Source organism: Archocentrus centrarchus, unplaced genomic scaffold (genome assembly GCF_007364275.1).
Source record: "Archocentrus centrarchus isolate MPI-CPG fArcCen1 unplaced genomic scaffold, fArcCen1 scaffold_76_ctg1, whole genome shotgun sequence".
Lineage (NCBI taxonomy): Eukaryota > Metazoa > Chordata > Actinopteri > Cichliformes > Cichlidae > Archocentrus > Archocentrus centrarchus.
This window is the reverse complement of record NW_022060289.1, coordinates 472,743-493,624: the sequence shown is the minus strand read 5'-3', so window position 1 is coordinate 493,624 and position 20,882 is coordinate 472,743. Positions and strand designations below refer to the sequence as shown.

At 46.4% G+C, this 20,882-nt stretch overlaps 2 protein-coding genes across 13 annotated transcripts in view; both read left to right on the top strand.

Moving 5' to 3' along the window:
- Nucleotides 1-306: 306 nt before the first annotated feature.
- smpd4 (sphingomyelin phosphodiesterase 4) lies at nucleotides 307-15,449 on the top strand. 6 transcript variants are annotated; one of them, XM_030725813.1, is made up of 20 exons: nucleotides 307-410; nucleotides 769-854; nucleotides 956-1,042; nucleotides 2,256-2,392; nucleotides 2,486-2,561; nucleotides 2,918-3,026; nucleotides 3,303-3,355; nucleotides 3,479-3,630; nucleotides 3,720-3,852; nucleotides 4,564-4,629; nucleotides 7,806-7,895; nucleotides 10,456-10,610; nucleotides 11,406-11,496; nucleotides 11,694-11,791; nucleotides 12,657-12,820; nucleotides 13,054-13,259; nucleotides 13,340-13,570; nucleotides 13,681-13,812; nucleotides 13,892-14,020; nucleotides 14,799-15,449. In XM_030725813.1, the coding sequence occupies exons 2-20, from the start codon at nucleotides 816-818 to the stop codon at nucleotides 15,117-15,119; spliced, it is 2,469 nt and encodes an 822-aa protein (XP_030581673.1). In that variant the 5' UTR covers nucleotides 307-410; nucleotides 769-815; the 3' UTR covers nucleotides 15,120-15,449. The 6 variants fall into 6 exon arrangements, with proteins under 6 accessions (XP_030581673.1, XP_030581671.1, XP_030581669.1 ...); XM_030725811.1 differs by having other exon boundaries at nucleotides 7,806-7,943; XM_030725809.1 differs by having other exon boundaries at nucleotides 4,564-4,635; nucleotides 7,806-7,943.
- Nucleotides 15,450-18,321: 2,872 nt separating this feature from the next.
- Nucleotides 18,322-20,882, top strand: part of LOC115777802 (DDB1- and CUL4-associated factor 1-like) — a 33,175-nt gene continuing 30,614 nt past the window's right edge. For 2 of the 7 annotated variants that reach the window (XM_030725790.1, XM_030725796.1), the window contains exons 1-4: nucleotides 18,760-18,966; nucleotides 20,253-20,434; nucleotides 20,546-20,622; nucleotides 20,769-20,842. In XM_030725790.1, coding sequence (XP_030581650.1) covers nucleotides 18,931-18,966; nucleotides 20,253-20,434; nucleotides 20,546-20,622; nucleotides 20,769-20,842 — 369 coding nt within the window. In that variant the 5' untranslated portion in view covers nucleotides 18,760-18,930. Of the gene's footprint in view, nucleotides 18,598-18,759; nucleotides 18,967-20,252; nucleotides 20,435-20,545; nucleotides 20,623-20,768; nucleotides 20,843-20,882 lie in introns of those variants that run through there. The other 5 variants (XM_030725797.1, XM_030725795.1, XM_030725794.1 and 2 more) reach the window with 4 other exon arrangements.

Genomic DNA, 20,882 nt, shown 5'->3' with positions numbered 1-20,882 from the left:
TAACTAGCTGAGTATTACTTTCAGTGCTCTCAAGTAAAGTTTACTTAATTAGTGAGATGTTTTTACCAAAGTACCCAGCTGACGTCCACTTGGACTTGGTCTGTAGTTCAAGTAAAACTCCAAGGAACGTGTTAATTTAAAAGATGACATTTAAAGTAAAAGCATGTAAATAAAGACCTCTTGAGCAGAAAAATCCATCATAAAAAGAAACCGTGATTTGGGTTTGCTGCCGCTGATCGGAGGACATCAACGCTTCCAGAAGGTGGCGGTAAAGTGCAGCAACACGACCACCGTCCACCTGGAGTGAAGTGAAACACCACCGAGGAAGAACAGCCGCTTTTGAGTCGCTCTGATGGAAACGCGGTTTGTGTGACAGCGGCTGTAAATTTGAAACGCTGTCGGGGAGAAAGGTAAGAAGGGGCTGATTCTAAAGCGGAGAGCTGGCTCCGTGAATGCGGGCTGTTTTTAATCTAAAACCGGTTTAACGAGTGTTGCTTTAGTTTCAGCCGCTCTTAGCTGTCTGCTAGCTGCTAACTCATCATGCTAACTCTGGATGATGTCCGCCTGCTGGTTCCCTCCAGCGGGACTCTGTAGCTGAGGTCTCCCTTCACTGCAGTCTGATTAACAGTAGAATTTTCAGTCTTCTTTCAGCGATAAGCCAGCAAGCGTTAGTTTTTTTTTTTTCTACCAAACCTGTTGGTAACTATCAGTGTTAGCGGCTTTAAGTCTAACTAACTTAGTTAAACTTCCTCTGTGTCACCGGCTCAGGATCCAGGCGGGCTGCACAGAAGCAGGACGAACCATCGGGGTCCTTAATGGCCGCGCCAACGCTCCAACAGCCCAGCTTCCTGCTGGTGAGGCTCCGCGTCCTTCAGCTCAGTTGGTTTCAATGGCTGCTGCAGGCAGAAGGACTCCTTTCCGTCATGAACGTGTTTGATCTGTGTTGTTGTTTCAGGCCAACCTGAAAGCCGACTCCACCACCAAACCTCTCCTGCAGCGGTGCCAGGATCTGGTCAAGATCATAGAGGAGTATCCTGCAAAGGTGCTTATCGCTGGATTTATTTTATTTGTTGTGAAAAGATATGATCTAAGAATTCCTGCAGGGTGGAAAGCTGTTAGGAAAGAGACTCAGGTCACTTTAATGTTTCACATTGCTGCTGGTGCTCCTTTCATTTTGTGTGCCGTGGCTTTCTCCTAAAATAAATTTGTACTTTGCTCACTGAAAGATGTAAATCCAGGATAACTCTCAGGGCTCGACCTGCTTTCAGATGTCTCAGTGTGAGAGCTGATTGGTAGGACTCGCCATTCAGTGCTTGTACCTGCACAGTGAACGGCCGAGACGTTTTCATTTTGCTACCTGTCTGGCCTCAGGAGAAGAGCCGGAGGAGTCGTCGTACAGACGAGCTTCTTGTTGGTTCTTTGTTTTTTCTATTTTTCTTCTATCTTCTTCTTTCGTGGCGTGGGAGTCCCAAACATTTTGTTTTGCATCTGTTCTTTTTGTGGTCTGTGGCGTTCCTGTTGGCTGGTTAGTAGATGAAGGCTGTGGCAGAGGGCACGTTAGGAGATGGTCAGCCTGAATTTGTCATTTTGGCCCAGCCCAGGCTCTTTAGTCACGAGGAAAGATATTACCGCCGTGCTTTCACGTGGGCTGTATATAAAGATGGATGCAGCCACGGTCACAGGCCATGTTTTCATTTCTGCTGTTTTAGTGTAGAAAGCAGCCGTAACTACTGAGGGGCAGCTCGTTAGCTGGGGGACCTGCCATCGCTTATCCTTCTCACTCTAATGGGGGCTATAATTTAGAATAAAGCTCACGTTGTTATGACTGACTCATAAACTCATCAGGAAAGGTTGTACTGAGGACCCAGAGACAGATTTCTCTAGAACCAGAAGTCTTCTTGCAACCAGGGGAGTCCTGCCTCGTGTCTTGCCTAGGAACACAACGACAGCATGTGCTCAGACGGGGATTCTACCCACTGCACCACTGCCACCCCACTATTTATTCTTTATTTACTTATTTACAAAGGAGGAGGGCAGTTACAGTGTTACAGTGAGATGGGAGCCAGAATGTCTGGGCCACCTCTGGGCTGCGTTTTGGGAACCCTGGCTCTGTGGAAACCCCGACTTTAGCCAAAATATGAGAACCAACCATCTACAAAGGTTTTTAATGCTGCTCAGTATAACTGTGCTGAAGGCAGAAGTAAAATGGTGTTGCCAGTTTCTTATTTGTGTGTGTGTGTGTTTTGCCTCTTTAGGAGCTGCACCTGATCTTCCCCTGGCTGGTGGAGAGTGTGTTTGGCAGCCTGGATGGCGTCATCGCTGGCTGGAACCTGCGATTCCTTCATTCACGGAGCAACGAGTACAACATTGTTATGGACTTCCTAAATCCCAGGTAGTTTCACAGCAGCTGGGTGGAATTCTTGGACCTGTTGTGTTTTTCAAGTATTCAGATATTTTTTTCTCTCCTCCTCATGCTGCTCTTCAGCGGTCCGATGATGAAGCTTGTGTATAAACTTCAAGCAGAAGAGTACAAATATGAAATACCTGTCAATTATCTCCCGGTAAGAATATTTGTGTCCTCCTCATCACCTCCAGTTGTTGCAGTTTCAGGATAAATGTTATCTTATGTTGGAGTGACTGTTTGCATCTGATCTGTAATTAATGCTTGATGATAATTGGAGGTCTGATCAGTTCATTGAGCAGAAGTTCCTTAGGTGAGGATATTGGGATTGTGTGTTGATACTGTTCAGTCACACTGAGCCCTTTACATTAGAGGGCGTCCCTGTCCATGATTATCCCAGCTGGGAGACGTGTTGTTACGGTACCGCAGCACTGGTGCTGTGTGGATACTGTGAATATATTTTGACACACTGTGAGCCTGGAATTCTTTCCAAATTGCCTCCTTGGTGTGTTTAAGGGTCCCGTGAAGGCCTGCATCCAGGAAGGCGTTCTCCCAGACTGCCCGCTGTTCCACAACAAGCTGCAGTTCCCCCTGTCGGGTCTCCTGACTTTGAACATCGCTTTCAGTATCCTTTGCTGTACAAACAGCAGTCAGGTAGCCTTTGCTGCTCAGGGTGGTGGTTTTATTTCCTCAGATCTCTGTGAAGGCAGAGCTGCTCATTTTAGGAGCAGTTAATCCATTAATTTCATTATTTCTCTGTCTCTGTGATGAAAACCAAACCTTTATATCGCACATGGTTATAAATGTTTGATCCATAAAGGCGTTCACTTTGCCATCAAATACAGATGTGTGACGACAGGAAGCATGAGCCTCGGTTGAGTTATTCCTTAACAAACTTCAGATCCATTTGAATTCTTCATGTTCAATTTTGCCTACTGTCTCATCACGCCAAAGGTGAGTTTGCCAGAGTGACGTCGGTCTTGGAGACGTTTGTCTCAAGTGTCTGATACCCTCCTCACTTTATAGTTGTGTATCTTGTAACATGGAAAACCAGTCAGTCATCTTTCATGATTTCAGAACTACCCTCCAGGCCAGCATGGGAGCTCCACAGACAGTGCCTACTTTGTGCTGGTGGACACTTACCTGAAGTACTTCCTCCCCACTGAAGGAAGCGTTCCTCCTTCCCCTTTCTCCGACTCCAGAGGCTCTGTTTCTGCTCCATCACCGAGGTATCTATAACAAAGGATTCAAAAATCATTTAATGCAGTTTTCTCAGCAGCTTTGAAACGGGCCTCTTCTCGTGCCTTAACTTCAACAGATCTTCCAGCGTTTCTTTTGCTGGTTATGGCGTTCACAGCCCCAGTCTCCTGAAGCATCACATATTCCATCAGCCGTCAGTGAACGCAGACCCCGCAGCTCAGGAAATCTGGAGGTCTGAAACGCTGTTACAGGTAGGAAGCAGACCGAGCTCACACCTGCTCTGACTCTGATGGAACCCTGCAGTTTGTTGGAGTTCTATCTCAGAGCTGTCAGATGGTCTTAAATGGAAGAGTTATTGGATTTGTTTGGACTGTATTTTTATTACTGCTCTAACAAGTATTTTCATTATCGCTCAATCTGCTGACTTCTTGCTGAAGTTCCAGGAACACAGAAACTATAAAGTGTACCTGATTTAAATTTGTCCAGTCCTCAGCACACAGACAGCTGAGGAGCTGCGTCAGAGCAGCCGGACTTTAAACTCAGAGAAGCCAAATGTAGCAGCTGTGGTAGATGGTGAGTGATGATGGAGTTTTTGTGGGTGGTTCCTCTGAATGTTCTCCCTCAGACTCCTGAGGTTCATACAGTGGGACTCTACACTTGAAGTTTGCTCATGCTCCTGATGTGACCCTGTGTGTGTGTGTGTGTGTGTTGCTCGCAGCCTCAGACTGTGTGCTATCTGCTGGCAGAAATGTGAGTGGTCAGAAGTGGTGCAGACGCACAAAAAGATGATTGAAAGAATTTTCCTTTTTTGTGTTTCTGGGGCAGCTGCTCAAACTGTTTCATTGTACGTGTTCTAATGTAACCCAGACTGAAGAGTTTGAGAGGCTGCAGACAGATGAGTGGGTGTGTTTAAAGAAACGCAGAGAAATGAATCCTGAATCCTGTGATTTGATTTTCTTAAGATGTTTGTGGAGATCTGGCTCCATCACTACTCTCTGGAGATGTACCAGAAGCTGCAGTCTCCTCAGGTAAAGGTAAGATATGTATTTCCTCCCCCCACACACACCTTTCCCCCCCGTCTCCTGTGCTGCAGCACTGCACGGCTGACTGCCTGACCACAGCCCCTCCCTCACACCTCCACCTCTTCCATCAGGTGCTCAGTGGGCGGCTCTGCTGCTGTCATATCTGCTTGTTAGCCACCTTTGACCTGACCGGCTGTGTTCTGTAAAATATATCGCTCGTGTTTTAGATGAGCCTTTCTTTGGTTAACTTGGACCTCTTCACCCTCGTCTCTGCGGATTCACACTGCAAGCAGCTACTCTGCTAAATCACATAATGAGCTGTAATGTGGGCTTTCCTGTTAAAGGCTGCAGTGTCTGAAAACTGTGCAGCTTATTTGGAGCTGATACAGGTTTTCTTGAGTTACTTGCACTGAGGATCCACAGCTGGAATTCCTCCCCAAACTTGGAAACCTCAGATTTCCTGATGAACATTTGCTGTAAAGCCCTCTTTAATCAGCTTAGCGCTCCTGCATACAGGGGCTGCTCCTAGGAGTGCTTTTGCTTCCTACCGCGTCCTTTGCATGCTGCATGTCTGTGTCAGCATGTGTGTTGCTGCTATGTTCTCCTTATAGTTGTATGTACAACACCAGCATAAAGTCACTGTAGAGTGGAGGGCATCCTGGGACTTCAGGAGGGTTCACAGTCAGTTAGAGGTTTAGGATCTCCTGAAGAAGATAAAGTATCACAATTTAGAAATAAAAAATGATCAGTTCAGTGAAAAATCTGTCAAACAGACTCAAACTGAATAACTTCATTGTTGCAGTGAACAGAGCTCAGACAGAAGTGTCATCAGAGTCTTTTTGAGTCAGTGGATCAGATCAGTCAGTGCTGTAAATACGGCAGCTGTGCCCAGCACTGCTTTATATTTGCCCCATAGAACCTGGATCATCCTTATCGGGGATCACAGCGTGTGTTCACACATCGTAGCTGCAGAGTGGATCTGGGGCTGAGCACATGTCTCAATAATGTTACTGTGGGGTCTCCTGCAGTTCTTTATATTTCACCTGAAGTGGAAACAGTTGACTTACTGAGACTTTGAGTTGTGCTTTAATTAATGAAGCGTCCATAGATCCATGTGTCCATTCTGAATAGATTATGATGAGCACTTCATGTGATTTATTGTTTTTGTAAAGATAGATTAGTTCATCAGTCAGTCACAGAGTGACTTTATGCTGCTGTTCCTTCTTCTGCACCATAAGCTCAGTCTGCACGATACGCCCTGTAGATGCGCTGCATGTGCTGAGACGCTCGGTTACATCATTCTGTATTTTACCAACATGTACACACTTGATTATCCAGCAGCAGCAGTTTCCTCAGTCCTCATGCAGCAGTACGTTTGTCTGTAGTTACTTCCAAGTCCAAAGTGATGCTTTCTGTGAGATGAGAGCTGTTCACTGTTGATCTGACGGCCATACTGTGACCGACAGCAGCTACAGAGCACAGAAACACCCACTTCACTCCTCACATGTGGACCTATTAAATGTTGTTAGATGGTCAATGTTTTTTTTTTTTGGTTTGCATTTGTACACTTACTGGCCACTTTATTAGGTACATGTTGCTAGTACCAGGTTGGACCCCCTCTTACCTTAAGACCTGATTCAACAAACTGCTGGAAACGTTCCTCAGATTTTGGTCCGTGTTTACATGACTGCATCACACAGTAGCTGCAGATCCATGACTACATCCCAAAGGATGTGGTGGGCTCTACTGAATGAGAGGCCATTTGAGCACAGTGAGCTCAGGAAACCAGTCTGCGATGATTTGAGCTTTGTGAAATGGTGCTACAAACAGCCATTAGAAGATGTGTATACTTGTATTTAATTGTAGTCTCAGTTTTCTGTTCTTAGCTGACAGGAGTGGTACCCGGGGTGGTCTTCTGCCTCAGGGTTTAATGTGTTGTACATTCAGAGATGGTCTTCTGCGTACCTTCTGAGTTACAGCTGCTTCCTGTCAGCTCAAAGCAGCCTGCCCATTTTCCTCCGACCTCAACAAGGTATTTTCTCCCAGAGCTGCTGCTTACTGGATATTTTCTCTTTTTCAGAGTACTCTGTAAACCTCAGAGGGTTTGTGGGGAAATCCCAGCCGATCAGCAGTTTCTGAAACACTCAGAACAGCCCATGTGGCACCACAAGCACTTAAATCACCTTTCTTCCCCACCCCGATGCTCAGTTTGAACTTCCAGAGGTCATCTTGATCATATTTGTGTCCCTAGACGTATGAGCTGCTGCCATGCGATTGGCTGATTATTTGTACCTAATGAAGTGGCCGGTTGCTTGAATAAATGATTTCAGTCACTTGAGCTGTTACTGCTGCGTGAGACTGCACAGGAAACGGTGAAATTGCCCTTTAAGCTCTGGTGTAACGTGCTGACCTGGTCGTTACTGTCACCTGAGCTTTGCACTGTGTTGCACGCTGTCAGGTCATTGTGTTATGCTGAGAGTGGACTTGAACTGCCAGATTTTGGACTTTAAAATGTGCTCGTTGTTATTCATGGACTCCACTACAGGAGCTTTGCATGATTCACAGATCAATGTGATCCTTGAACCCATCAAACTAATGTGTCCCTCTGTTAACAGCCTGTTATTAATAATTACTTTAATGTGACACAAAAATCTTCCAGCCTTGAGTTCACTGTCAGGCAGCGGGGACGGGAATGACTTCAGTTTGGAGCAGTGTCACTAACAGGCTCTTGCTGTGCTGCAGACTGGTTCATTCACAGTATGATTTGAGTGAAGTCCTTCCTGTCCCTGCAGGCATGTATGTGTGGTGTGTAGGAACGGTGTGTGCATCGTCCCCAGCAGGTCAAACATGTTCCCACAGTCACTATATTGTCTCTGTTTGTCTCCTCTCCTCTTTTCTGCTCCTTTCCTCCTCAATATTTTCGGCCAATTGTTTGTCTGGTTGTGCTCTCTCCTGTTTTTGCTGCTTCCTGTTCTCATGTATACCTCCCTCCTGCCACCTTTTTCTTTCCCTGCCTCCTCTTCCTCACCTCTCCTTTTCTCCCACTTTTTCCCTTCTTCTCTCTTCGCTCCACCTTGTGTTGTTGTCTTCCCTCTTCCTCATCTTCCTCTACCCCCCCCCCCCCCCCCCCCCCCCCCCCCCCCCCCCCCCCCCCCCCCCCCCTGGTGGTTACGGGTGAACAGCTGGCGCTGCTGCAGTACCGCCTCAGTATGTCCAGCATGCCGTGCCAACCCCACGCCCCACCAGGCTCTGGGACCCTCCACACCTACCAAGTACTTTTACCTTTTCATTCACCCCCGCCCCTCTGGGGCCTCCTGGAGGTAAACCTCAGACAATTAAGGTCACAGTCAAGGGTACTTCTCTCTTTTATCAACAACCACGGTGAGACATGGTCATTCCAGCCTGCAGATTGCAGATAATAGCAGTAACTGCTTTATTCTGCACGCGAGTCGCCTCTGTGAGAGAACATGGACTGAATCAGTGCCTCGTATAAGCTGAACCATCTCTTTATAAATGGCCACAGCTTTCTGTTCATTTAGGCTTTTTGATCCTTGGTTCAGGGATTATTTGTACTACAAAATCCAGCCAGGCTTATTGACCTTCATCTGGTTGTTGAAAGATGGCGATTACCCACAGTTTCCATAAATGAATCATAATGTAACAGTGCTTGCTTCTTTGGCTGCTAAGTTTAACTTTAGCATGTCACTCTGCTACGTTTCCACCGCCGAGGTGCCGGTGCTCGTGTCAGTGCTGGTGTCAGTTTCAGTGAACCAGCAAAACGGGCCCGCGTTCCCACCGCGTTTCTGTGAACTGCTCCTTTACGTATGAGTGTGGGCGGGTCCTCGTCTGGACACGAAGCCGAAGGTCACAAACGTGGGAGAACACGCTCCCGTTTCTGTGCTGCAAATACGTTTTAGGGTCCAAACCAAACTACTGCAGCATCTGTGTGCAGCACAGAGGGAAACACAGACAGCGATTAGAGCAAGACGACAAGTACGCACTTTGTGTCCTTTTATCTGTGACATGAACTGATACAAAGCAGCAAGTTCAGCCTTAGAGCCCAACCTAATTCACAGCCCTGAAAATCGCTTCTCTTTTCTCCTGTAATACACGTGTAATATGGTAGAAAACTTGATGTTGAGACGGCAGAGTCACGCCCTTCTGCCGCTGTCATCACGCGTTCTTGGTTTGAGACCAGCTAGTTTGCGGGGCCCGAGATGAACCCGAGCACCGAGTACGTTCGCGGTGGAAAACCCGCCCAACGGTTCAAATAACGGCACTGGCACCTGTTTGGTGGAAAAAGGGCCTCAGTGGACTGCTGCGAGTAAAGCAGAAAATAATGGAGCTCCTTCCTTCAGTCTGACTGTAAATCATTCATTTTTACAGAGAAGTATCCTTGGCAGGAAAAGTAATCCAGGAATGACGCTGTGGAAAATTGATCACGGAGCAGATTAGTTTGATTTGGGTGTGGTTCTCTTTGGGTTTGTTTGCATGCTTTTACACTGATGTGCTGTGTTGTTGATGTTCTGACCTTTCACTGTATTGGTAATATTGATCTTTGGAAAGCAAAAGATGCTCCTACAATCCCAGCAATTTGGAATCACAAATTAATTAAGGGTAATATTTGTATGATTTTTATGCCAGTTAGAAACATGTAATTATGTCTTTGCTTGCTGATGTTATCCTGAAGAGGATACGCTGCAACAGACTGACAACGCAGCTTTGAGCACGGAGGTCCCACCTCTTATTGAAAATTAAATCAACAAAATGAGGGAGGGGTGGCCATAAAACTCAGAGGAAAACACTCAAAATTCTCAAGATTAAAATCATTAAAGATGCAAATAAATGTGGAAAAAGTCTGAACGTGTTTGTGGTTGAGGAGCGACGTAGCTTCAGTTAGGAATGTTCACCTTTGAACTCCTGGGATCATTAACTCCTGTGAAATGAAGACCAACAGCTCCTTATCATTCTGTGTCATTAGAACGGCTCGTCCTCTGGTTAACAGCCAGTCTGTGTGTGCAGCTCAGGCCCGTCTGCGTTTGTGAGGTTTGTTCTTTGTTTTTATTTTCAGGATATTTTCAGGACTTAATCTCAAATTTGAGGTCTTTTTCCTCTGAATTTTATCCCCATTCCTCCCGGTTAGATTCCTGCCGACTGCCGCTTTAAAGGTACTTTATGTAAAAGCACGTTTTTATTTTAAACAAGGTAAAATGTTCTAAAACTGCTTAGTGGTGAAGCCGGCGACCACATACATGTGCCACGTTGTGGTGCGGGTGGCGTGGGTTCGAGTCCCGGCCTGTTGCCAATTTGCCCGCATGTCTAGCCCTGTATCTTTAACCCATTTCCTGTCTCTCTCCACTGTTGATAAAAAGCTGCTGTGGCCAAAAATGCAAAAACAAGATAAATTAACAGAATGTGAAGAAACAACAGACATTATGTTTTGAAGAGAGCTGAGCTCAGGTCCAATAGGCCCAGTGAGTCAGTGCAGGCCTGAGGAAACCCAGAGATCTTTGAGCTCCAAAGGTTCAAAGGTCATATAACACTCAGAGCTGTTTGTGACATTTACAATCACACAAACATTCACATTAAATACAGTCCGTATAAATACTCTGTGGTGTTAAAGTGGCAGCTGCTCCACAGTACAGTGTGGAGCACCCACTGAGTGTGGGACCTCCGTTCTCCCTGAAACAGAACGTGCTCTGAGCCTTCGGTCGTGTGTGGCTGCTTTCGGGCTGGGATGCATTGTGATGGCTGCTTTCTTCCAGCGATCCTGGTGATCATTGGCTTTATTTGGTGTCGTGTGGAGCACTGTGTGACTGGTTGCCTCTGCAGGAGCCCTTCAGCCCGACGGAGGAGCACGTGCTTGTGGTGCGTCTCCTGGTGAAACACCTACACGCCTTCTCCAACAGCCTGAAGCCCGAGCAGCTGTCGTCCTCGCCCTCCGCCCACTCGCACACCCACACCAGCCCACTGGAAGAGTTCAAGAGGTCAGCTTCTGCACTCAAGCTGCTGTCACACTTTGTGGAAATGTTTCAGTAATTCCCAACATTCAGGAATGTCTTCAGATTATTATTCCCCAAATAAAACACTATAAAGCAAGTAAAGCAGCTTCAAGGGCTGAACCTGAGCCACATCCCAGCAAGGACTGGGTGACTATAACAATATTTAGAAGGAATTTATTGATATATATATATATATTGATATGTATTTAAAAATGATAAAGAATTAGACTACATCATTGCATTTATTGAGCAAAGTTTTCCAGCATTTGCAGCTCTGTTGTCCCTGCACTCTCTGACTTCAGAACCCTGAAGTTCTCTCTCCGAGTTCTCCTGCAGCGCCGCAGGGAGACGGTGCCGGTCCGAACACACAGTTCTTTGGCTGTGGACGCAGCACGCTGACACAAACACTGCTCAAACACACAGACTCATGCAGGTGCAGAGAGCCGGTCACTGCTCACACTCGACGTGTGCTTGTTGCATCTTTTCTCCCTTTGAGTGTCTCTGCTCCTGCATTGATTTACTATTATTGATTATTACTGTTATTGATTTACTATTAAGCTGCATCTAGAGACCCAAAGAACTGTCAGATTGTTGCTTTTAGATTAGCGTGGATCAACATTCAACCAGAAAATGTTCATAATTAAAGTTTACGGCTCGCCTGTGACGGCTCCACGGCCCTGACGTGAAACGACAAACCAAAGTAGGATCAGATCAAAAGTGCTGCCTTCTTGTTTTCATGCGTCTCCTTTTCTGAACACCTTGTTTCCCTCGTGTCTGCAGAGTGGTGGTGCAGCGCTTCGTGCAGCAGAAACTGTACCTGTTTCTGCAGCACTGCTTCGGTCACTGGCCTCTGGACGCCTCCTTCAGAGCAGTAGGTCTCACTCAAACTCATTTTAAAAATATTTAATCTGCTCACATCAAAGGACTGCTTCATCCAGGAGCTGCAGCGCTACATACTGAATTTCATTTGTAGTTTCGGGCTGAGTGCACCCTGAGGCCTTTCTTATCACTTGTATCACTAACACACAGATGAGCTGAACCTTGAGTTTGTGCATTTCGCCTGTTCAGGTCTTGGAGACGTGGCTGAGCTACATCCAGCCATGGAGATACACCGGGGAGAAGACCAACCCTCAGCCTGAACAAAACAGAACAGTGCCTGAAAAGTGGTGAGTCAGATGTACCTGAAGACTTTTTTTTAGGACTATCCTGAAGCCAGCAGCTGCAGAATACACCCAAATAAACTGGACCAGATACAGGATGCAGTCAGCGCAGACAGTTTCTCTGTGGTGGATTTTTAAAGTGCCACATGTGGAATGACAGATTTTAATTTGAGCGGGAGGATATTATTGTCATACCGTCTGTCGGTGAGGTTTTACCTTTCTGGTCTTCAGACTCCAAAACCACACGGAGCTGAGCCATGAAATCTGGCATATGTGTTCTTTACTCGTCTGCCAGCTGACCTCAGTACCTGCTGGCAGCAGCTGATAGTGAGAGCCTTCCAGGTAAAGAGCCAGTCTGTTTATAGGAGCATCAGTTCATGGCTGCAGCCTGATTGATTAGCCTGTGATGCCGTTAAGTTGTAGCATATCACTGGACTCGGGGCTGATACGCTACGTCTTAACCAGCTGTTCACGACTAGTAAGGGCAGGAAACCGGCGCTTCAGCGGCGATCGCCTGGCGTTAAAGGCTTAAACCTATTTTTACTGGAATATGTATAACATCTTTATTAACCCAGGGCTCAGTAAATGTATTATGATAAAAATTAGGACAAACTAGTTCTCTCTTATAAAGCGGGGCTGTAATGTTATCCACACTGATGTTCTGTCTTCATTCATCGTGGGAGGATGTTCCCATCTGCGACGGCTTTGCTGGGTTTGGGCTCAGTTCCCTGACCGAAGCACAGCTCACACACGGTTTGTCAAAGGACCGTGAGAAAGGTGACACGCTGATGAAGCCTGCTTTGAGGCTCTGGGGGTCAGAGGAGACCGTGTTGGCGGGGGGGACTGAAGTTCTGAACTTTCTCTCCTGCAGGGAGTCGTTCGTTCACGAGAACCTGCTCATGTACACGAAGCTCTTCCAGGTGTTTTTGAACCGAGCAGTCAGGACCGATCTGGTCAATGCCAAAAATGCTCTGATGGTCTTCAGGGTGGCCAAAGTCTTTGCTCAGCCAAACCTGGCAGAAATGGTGCAGAAAGGTGAGGAGACCAGTCTTTTTGTTGGGATGATTAATGTACTTAGTCGTGTAGTCCTTCAAAAATCTACACCTCAAAGCTACAAAAGCATTTTCACTGCTGTCGCCTTGACTCAGAGTGGCTTTGTCACAGTCACTGTAGGAGGCACTAGTTTAATAATGACCTCAGTAAAGCCAGACTCTTTTCTGGCTGCATGTGTTCACGTCCTCCTGTCAATAAGAGGGATCTCCCTGCAGGTGAGCAGCTGTTTCTGGAGCCCGAGCACGTCCTCCACCACCGGCAGCCCCGCGGCTACCTCACTCCGGGACAGGGAGGCAGCTACCTGTCGTCCCGGCAGCGGGTGGTGACGGACACGGTGTTCAAAGTGAAGAGCCACGTGTACGCTTTGGAAGGACAGGACTGTCAGTACAAGCAGATGTTTGGCACGGAGCTCAGAGGAGCGGTAAGTTGGCCTTCACTGACCCGCGGCTTTAAAAAGCTGTATGTGCTGCTCAGAGTTCTCACTTCCCCTCCATTCTGTAGGTCATGAAGTTAATCCAGATCATTGCCCAGGCCAGGCAGACGGCCAAGAGGATATCAGACCACTCGAGCGAGGTGGCGGCTAATCAGTCTTTCCTGTCCTGGTTTGGACTCAGCTCGTCTGATCTGAACACCACCTTCCCCGGGGCCGAGCCGGAGGAGAGTGGAGAATGTCTGAAAAAGACCCACGAGTTCCTGGACAGAGCTTTGGAAAACCTGTGCCAGATATTTAAGGTCAGCTTAGATTTTCAGTCAGAACAGAACTACAGGAAACCTGCTTTTTACTTAGTAACGGGCCCATGTGACCGGTGTGTGCCTGCTTAAAGTCAGCTTTTGTTTTCCAGCTGAACCAGGGGCAGCTGACTCAGCTCATATCAAACCTGGGCTCCTCAGAGGATGATGGCAACAACAAACAGCTGCCAGACTGCATCCAGAGCGAGAATGGGCTCATCCTGACTGACCTGGGCAGGATGCAGGTCAGTGTTTTACCCTAAAAGAGGAAGACATGCATTAGCCTGAGCAGCACTGAGACCCCGTGTTTGTGTCTTTGTGCAGATCATAAATGGACTGCGCAGGTTTGACATCCACTACCAGGGAGACCCGGAGCTCCAGCCCATCAGGAGCTATGAGAGCGCCCTGCTGGTCAGGCTTTTCTACAGGATCTCTGCTCTGATCAATGACAGGGTAAGTGTCCGCAGGTAGACCTGTGGTGGGGTTCGAGATTCCTTATGAGGACGTTTATTGTGCACTTTGGTTTGGCCTTTTGGCTTTATTGACAGAGTAGAACACAGTAGAAACAGGCAGAGCACGTTTAAATGTAAACTTTAATCAGAATCCTTTTTGGATTTGGAGAATTTGTCTCCAACACGTCCCAGCCTCACTCCATCTGTATTTAATATACGTCAAAGAACCGGACTCAACACAAAGTTCAGTTTTCAAGTGAAAATGTCATTTATTGAAGCAAAGTGAACCAGTGGTTATTTATTAATCTTCCAAACTCCAGTCAGTTCAACCAGAGATCCTGTTTGTGGTGTAACTCCTGCCTCTTTGCTTCACATAATAACGTTAAAACAGAAGAAATGAGGGTGAGACACTATACTGTATATATCTGGAACATCAGCAGGCAACAGAAACACCTCCACCGGCTCCTTTCAGTCATCTGACTGGGATGCCTCGCTGACACCTCGCAGGCCTCCATCTGGGAGGAGACCTGGGGCAGACCCAGAGCATGCTGGGAAGGTTATGTCTCTCAGCTGACTTCCTGTTTGCTATGAGCGAGCTGTGGTAGAGTCCGTGGATGGTTCAGAAAATGAAACCTCCCAAATTTGGAGTTAAAACTAATAAAGAAGCAGAAGGTAAAATGGATGTTCTGTTCAGCCTGCTTCAGTGTCTGAGGCTTCAGGGTTCCACCACAGTGCTACTTAAGACATGTTCTCATGTTTCTGCTGTTGCCCCCACACAGTTCGGAGGACACATGAATGCACTGTGCTCGCGTCCAGACTTCTTGGGCCGCCTGGGTCGTCACTACTTAACGAATCCCGACTGCACCACCAAACTATGGCAGAGCCCGACGTCCCGGCAGATGCTGGAGAGGAGCCGGCGGCCCAGGCTGAGCCTGCGCCCGCTGGCCAGCTACAGGACCATACTGCTGCTGCTGCTCTTCTACATGTTTGGAGCCCTCCTCTCGCTCGGACCCATCTCCAGCACTGTGCTGCTCCTCGTCGGAGGCTTCCTCTACGGACTTCTCATGACGCTGTTTGCAGACAAACTGAAGACACACTAGCTGAACTGGGAAAATAAAGCTCTGCATTGTTCTGAAAGAAGCCGGACTGTAGCCTGCTTTCTTTAGTCTAACAGTTTACAGATGTAACAGTGAGGGGACAGCAGAGTGAAAGGGGACAGGCAGCTCTGGTTTTTGCTTTTGCTATGACAGATGCTTCATTTAGCCTGGTAAATAACTGCACTTCAGTTCCTTCTTTTTTTCCTCCTTAACAGTCCTCTGCAAATAGGTGGAGGCCCAAACCTCCAAAGTGCACTGATGGAGCAAAGTGGGAGTTGAGATTTTTTTTCTTTTGTCCAAATGACTAAATAAACTGTTTGCACTCTTTTGTAATTCCTGTTGCTTAATTTGTCTCTTTGTGTTGCTGAGCATCTCATCCAGTCCTCCACAGAACAGCGTGTTGATGCTACACACCTGCAGAAACAGAACCAGCCCACAACACCTTAAATAACAGTTATAAAAATATCGAATTAAAAGCTGCGCTGAAACTCCAGCTTTGAGGGCGCCTCGCCAATTTGCCTGCGCATCTTCCCCCGTATCTTTGCCCCATTTTCTGTCTCTCTCCACTGTCGATAAAAGCCGCTGTGGCCAAAAATGCAAAAAAATAAATAAAACTCCAGGTTTGAAACTCCATCTACCCCTGAAGAACCTGAGATGTGCTCAGAGTGGAAAATTCCCCCGTGGACAAATCATTTAAATATTTTTACTTAAAGACAGAAATTTGTTGTTTCCTTTTATGTTGGTCTGCACTAAACTGCAGTATTTTGAATAACACAATATGAAAAAAAACCATCACCTTCACATCATACACAGATCCAACATCTATTTTCAGAGGTGGGAAGTAACGAAGTACAAATACTTCGTTACTGTACTTAAGTAGATTTTTCAGGTATCTGTACTTAAGTATTTATTTTTCTGAGTACTTTTTACTTTTACTCCCTACATTTTTACACAAGTATCGGTACTTTCTACTTCTTACATTTTCAAACAGACTCGTTACTTTTTAACACGTCAGAGAGAAGTTTGCATTTCCGGTCAGTGCGCCTTCAAACATCAAACGATCTGAGCCTAAAGGAGGAATAATAACACATAAGAGACAATCGTACTGCGTATCCTCCATCACCGGCTTATCTCGTACAAAGGGATTAAATACGCAAACCCATATAATTAATGTATCATTTATAGCGCTATAATCGGGCCGGACCGAGTCCGTAAGTTGCGCTGCGGCACATAAACAGCTTAGCTAGCGCTACTGAAGAGGAGCGAGCATGAAGGGAGTAACGTGTGGCAGGTAAATGCAACGTTTCTAAATGCTCAACAAATATCATCAAACACACAAAGTGTGTGCAGTTTGTCACACAGTGTGTCTGCTAGCTAAAAGAAGAGCTGCTGTATTTCAGGGAGAGCAAAGAGAGAGAAGTTCACTCAGAGATGGAGAAAGAGGACAGGAGAGGAAGAAGAGAGGTTAGATTTAAAGGTAAGGACTGGAAAATAAACTGAAGTATGCTGACTTTGTGTAATTCAAAGATTCTATGAAAATACTGCAGTTTAGTGTTTAATAAATAGGTTAGTTTGTTGTACTGTATTTACAGTAAAGCTCTGTGTTGGTGCACAGTGTTTGTGTTCATGGTCAGAGTTACAGGTTACATCAGTGCAGCAGAGATGAGTTTGAATCAAAGCTGCTGATGCTGAGATTCATTCACTGAATCCAACATTTCTACAGCCTGTATGCTGTCAGTGTAGGGGATGGAGATCAGCTCAGAGAGCTGTGAAATACTGGGTTACATCTTTGTGAGTTCAGTTCATCCACACAGAGCAGTAAACCTCAGAGCAGCAGCAGCAGGTCAGCTGATCACAGCCTGCACACCAACATCATTTACTGCAGCTACAATAGAAAGCTGTGGTTCTTCTCCCCATGCAGAGCCACTACAGCTGATCTTAGGGTTCCTCCAGCTTCTGAATCCCACTGTAACCCCTGAGTATCCTCATGTTGGTGTTTAGGTGGAGGCACAGTCACCCTCTACTATGGAGGACACAGAGAACAGAGCTGTGTTTAAATTCACTTTCACAGTTTGTGTCCTACAGAACAGATTCAAGCTGAGTGCATTCATTAGGATTAAAATTTAGATTGGAATAACGTTTGTATTCTCATGTACTATTTTATATTATTACAATAATATATAATGAGGTTTGGTTTGTTTTACACAAAAATAGCAGGTAGAAACATCCTCCAAAGAACTACTTTTACTTTCTTACTTTGAGTACATTTCAGAGCCTGTACTTTTTTACTTTTACTTAAGTAGAGAAGTTGAACAAGTACTTCGACTTTTACTAAAGTATTTTTTAACATAAGTACTTGTACTTCTACTTAAGTACAGAATGTCAGTACTTTTGCCACCTCTGTCTATTTTAAAGCGTTACATGTACAGGTAATCAGTCACTGAGCCCTTTAAATCCAACCTCTGCTTCCTCTTTCTCCATCTGAGTGAACTTCTCTCATTCTGGGAAACAGCAGCTGTTCCTTCAGCTCGCACACACACTGTGACAAACTGCGCACACTTTGTGTGTTTGCTGATATTTGTTGAGCATTCAGAAGCGTTTCATTTACCTGCAGCATGTTACTCTTTATTTTCGCTCCTCTTCAGTAGCGCTAGCTAAGATGCTGAAGTACTCCTCGGTCCCTGTAACCCTGAGTACAGCACTATAATGACATGGATTTAACGCTTTCCTGTCTGTGTGCGCGATAAGCCCCGGGGACGGAGGACACGCCGGTGCGATCATCTGTCCTCCGTTTGGGCTCAGATCGGTTTGATGTTTGAAGGCGCAGTGAAATAAAAACTTCCCTCAGATGTTAAACCTAAAGTAACGAGTCTGTTTGAAAATGTAACTAGTAGAAAGTACAGATATTTGTGTGTAGTGAGTAAAAGTTAAAAAAAAAAAAAAAGTAAAAGAAAAATAATCAAGTAAAGTAGAGATACCTGAAAAATCTATTTAAGTACAGTAACGAAGTATTTGTTATGGTTGTGTGCAGCTTCTGTTTGAATGTGAGCAGTCAGCAGTAAAGACAGAGTTACAGAGGCTTTGACTTTTTGTCACATAAACTCTTCTTCTCAGCTCGGTCCGTGTGTCCGTTCGTGCGCAGCTCTTCCTGCATTAAATCATTTCCATTTCTGGGTCTGGCCACAGAATATAAACAATATAATTGTGGTTCATGTTCGGTGGGCCTGGGGACCTCCCGCTGCTGCGGCTTCGCATTTTGGACTACAAGTCCCATGAAGACGTTCTCCGTATGTGCGTCATCGAACGTGGACGCGTTGGGCTGACGTAGCGTGCGGCCGCCGGCAGAAGTTTTAAAATAAAGTGAAACTTTTTCCTTGTTAAACATCAAACGTCTGCGAGGTTTAATCCGCTGCTGTCCGGCTGTTCTCCCACAGTTCGTACCAAAGGCGACCCGAAGAGCGCAGAGGAAGCGGCTGCTGAGGTGAGGAACCCTTAAACCGAGTGAGGCTAGCGGAGTGTGACATGAGGCTCCGCGAACTGCCGCTTCCAGCCCGGCATGGAGCTCAGGGGGTTCACTGCCTTATCTCACGGCAGCAGTAACCGGAGAGAGGAGAGGGGAGGGGAGGGAAGAGGGAGATAAGAGGAAATAAGAAACATAAAGATGCGGCTCGAATTGATGCGAGGTAGCCGAGTTTGCTAACTGCTAGCTGGGCAGAGCTCACCTCTGACCCTGAGCCAGGTGCCCGCAGCAGAGGCCACCTGTTGGTGCGGACTCAGCCGCCGCCTGGTACTGTGTGTGAGGAAGCCTCCGGCCATGCCCCCGCGCAGAGCCTCCCGGGGACAGCTGCTGGTGAGTTGCAGGGAGATGCAGGCTCGTCCTGTTGGCTGGTCCCGCCGACGGACTGAAAGAAGAAGAAAAATTAAAACGTGGCATTTAAATTATACGGTGATTTTTTTTTCTGCATAATTATTCATTTTAATGGGCTGAGTGCCTCCGAGAGTTACAAGCTTACATCCAAAAACCTTTGAAATGAGATAAAGGCAGTGACCCCGTCAGCCCCCTGGGATCAAACTCCGTTTTTGAAGCTGTTCAGGAAGAATTACCGCGTTTATTTTAAAGTCTCCTAAAGCTTTTCTCTTGACGGCTGCAGTGAGTTTTAACGTGTTTGTGTCATAACTCCTAAAGATACATGCTCATGACTGTTCTGCAGTACTTGGAAAAATATGTTCTACTTCAGGGTTTTGCATACATTGGTTTTTCTTAATAATGGAGTGGTGTTCACACTGATTCGCTGGGGTTTCCTGCACTAACCGAGCTGAGGTCTTCCAGCACTGTTATTGTCTCAAAACTCTTTACAAAGGCAGGAAATGTAGTTTAATCACAGAAGCCATTAGCAGGGTTTAAAGTCAGGACATTCATGTAAAACCTGTGTGTGCCATACCTGCATCTGTCCAGGGTTGTTTTTCTGCAGACAGAAATATTTCAGTAACTCCCCACAGCCAGGTTTTGGTAAGTAAGTAAAATCTCTGCTGTGTGGGCTTCATTTAAAGCAGTCACACTGATTTGTGTAAGTCACACTCTGCAGGTCCACTTTGAGACAGCCATGTGTCCATTTGTGGCTTGTTGTCTACGTCCAGGGTATGATTCATGTTACTGAGAAGGTGTCTGGACAAAATACTGCCCCCCCTCCTTTTGCCTTAATTCTTCATGGCACAGATGCAACATGCTGCTGGAAACGTTGCTCAGAGCGTTGCTCAAACAGCAACGTGCAGTTTGTCTTCTGTTCCACCACATCAGAGGTGCTCCTTTGGATTGAGATCCGCTGACTGTGGAGGCCGTCTGAGCACAGAGAGCTCGCTGTCACGTTTATGAAACCAGTTTGAGATGATCTGAGATCTGTGACGTGATGTTATCCTGGTGGAAGCAGCCACCAGAAGATGGTACACGTGATCACAAAGGGATGGACATGGGCAGCAGCAGTACTCAGTTGGTATTAAGGGCTCAAAGTGTGCCAAGAAATGAAGCATAAGACAAAACTCTGAGAATAACCAGAAAGAAGTATTTTCCTGTTTAACCTCCATGCCTAATAAAACGCAGATTGACTGAATTTGCTGCATCTTCTGCTCCTCCTGCAGGCAGCAATGTATTCCCCAGACGAAGAGCCGTCGGCTGCTATCACGGCTGCCCTGTCTGTGTTATCGAGCGCCGTGTCAGCCGCCGTGGCGGTTAATTCCAAGGCGGATCTCTCCACGTTGCTAGACGAATGGGAGGAAGCACAACGAGGCCCCACGGAGCAGCTGGTATCCGTCCTCAACAAGTGAGCAGTGACACTTCGATGTAAAACGCATCACTCTGAAGGCACAGGTGAAACTGTGTCTCTGGATGCTGCTCGAGTAGAAACCGTTTCTCGTCTGTGTGTCTGCTGCAGAATATCGGAGCTGATCGAAAAAGAGACGGGAGAGTATCACAAAGCGGACCCCGATCCGTTTGATGACCGTCATCCAGGTGAGCCCCCCCCCCGCACCCTCTGTGCTGGTTTTCCCCAAATGTAACAGACTGAAATCTGTAGGAACACTAGATTTCATAAAATAATTGCAACTGCCGATCATTAAAGTTGTTCAGAGGTTTCTGACTCTGCTGTAACTCTGCAGGACGGGTGAATCCCAACTGCATACTGGGACAGCTCCTGAGGATGATCTTTCTGAACGATGACTTCATTAATGCGGTAAGGACTCCTACTTTTCTGCTGCTTTCTTGGAAACCGG

Excerpts from the sequence above, each read along its gene's own strand:
- smpd4 (XM_030725809.1), top strand. The coding sequence starts at position 816 with ATGGCCGCGCCAACGCTCCAACAGCCCAGCTTCCTGCTG. Across the intron at positions 11,792-12,656 it reads AGAACAGTGCCTGAAAAGTG|GGAGTCGTTCGTTCACGAGA; the intron begins GTGAGTCAGATG and ends TCTCTCCTGCAG. Across the intron at positions 14,021-14,798 it reads CTGCTCTGATCAATGACAGG|TTCGGAGGACACATGAATGC; the intron begins GTAAGTGTCCGC and ends GCCCCCACACAG.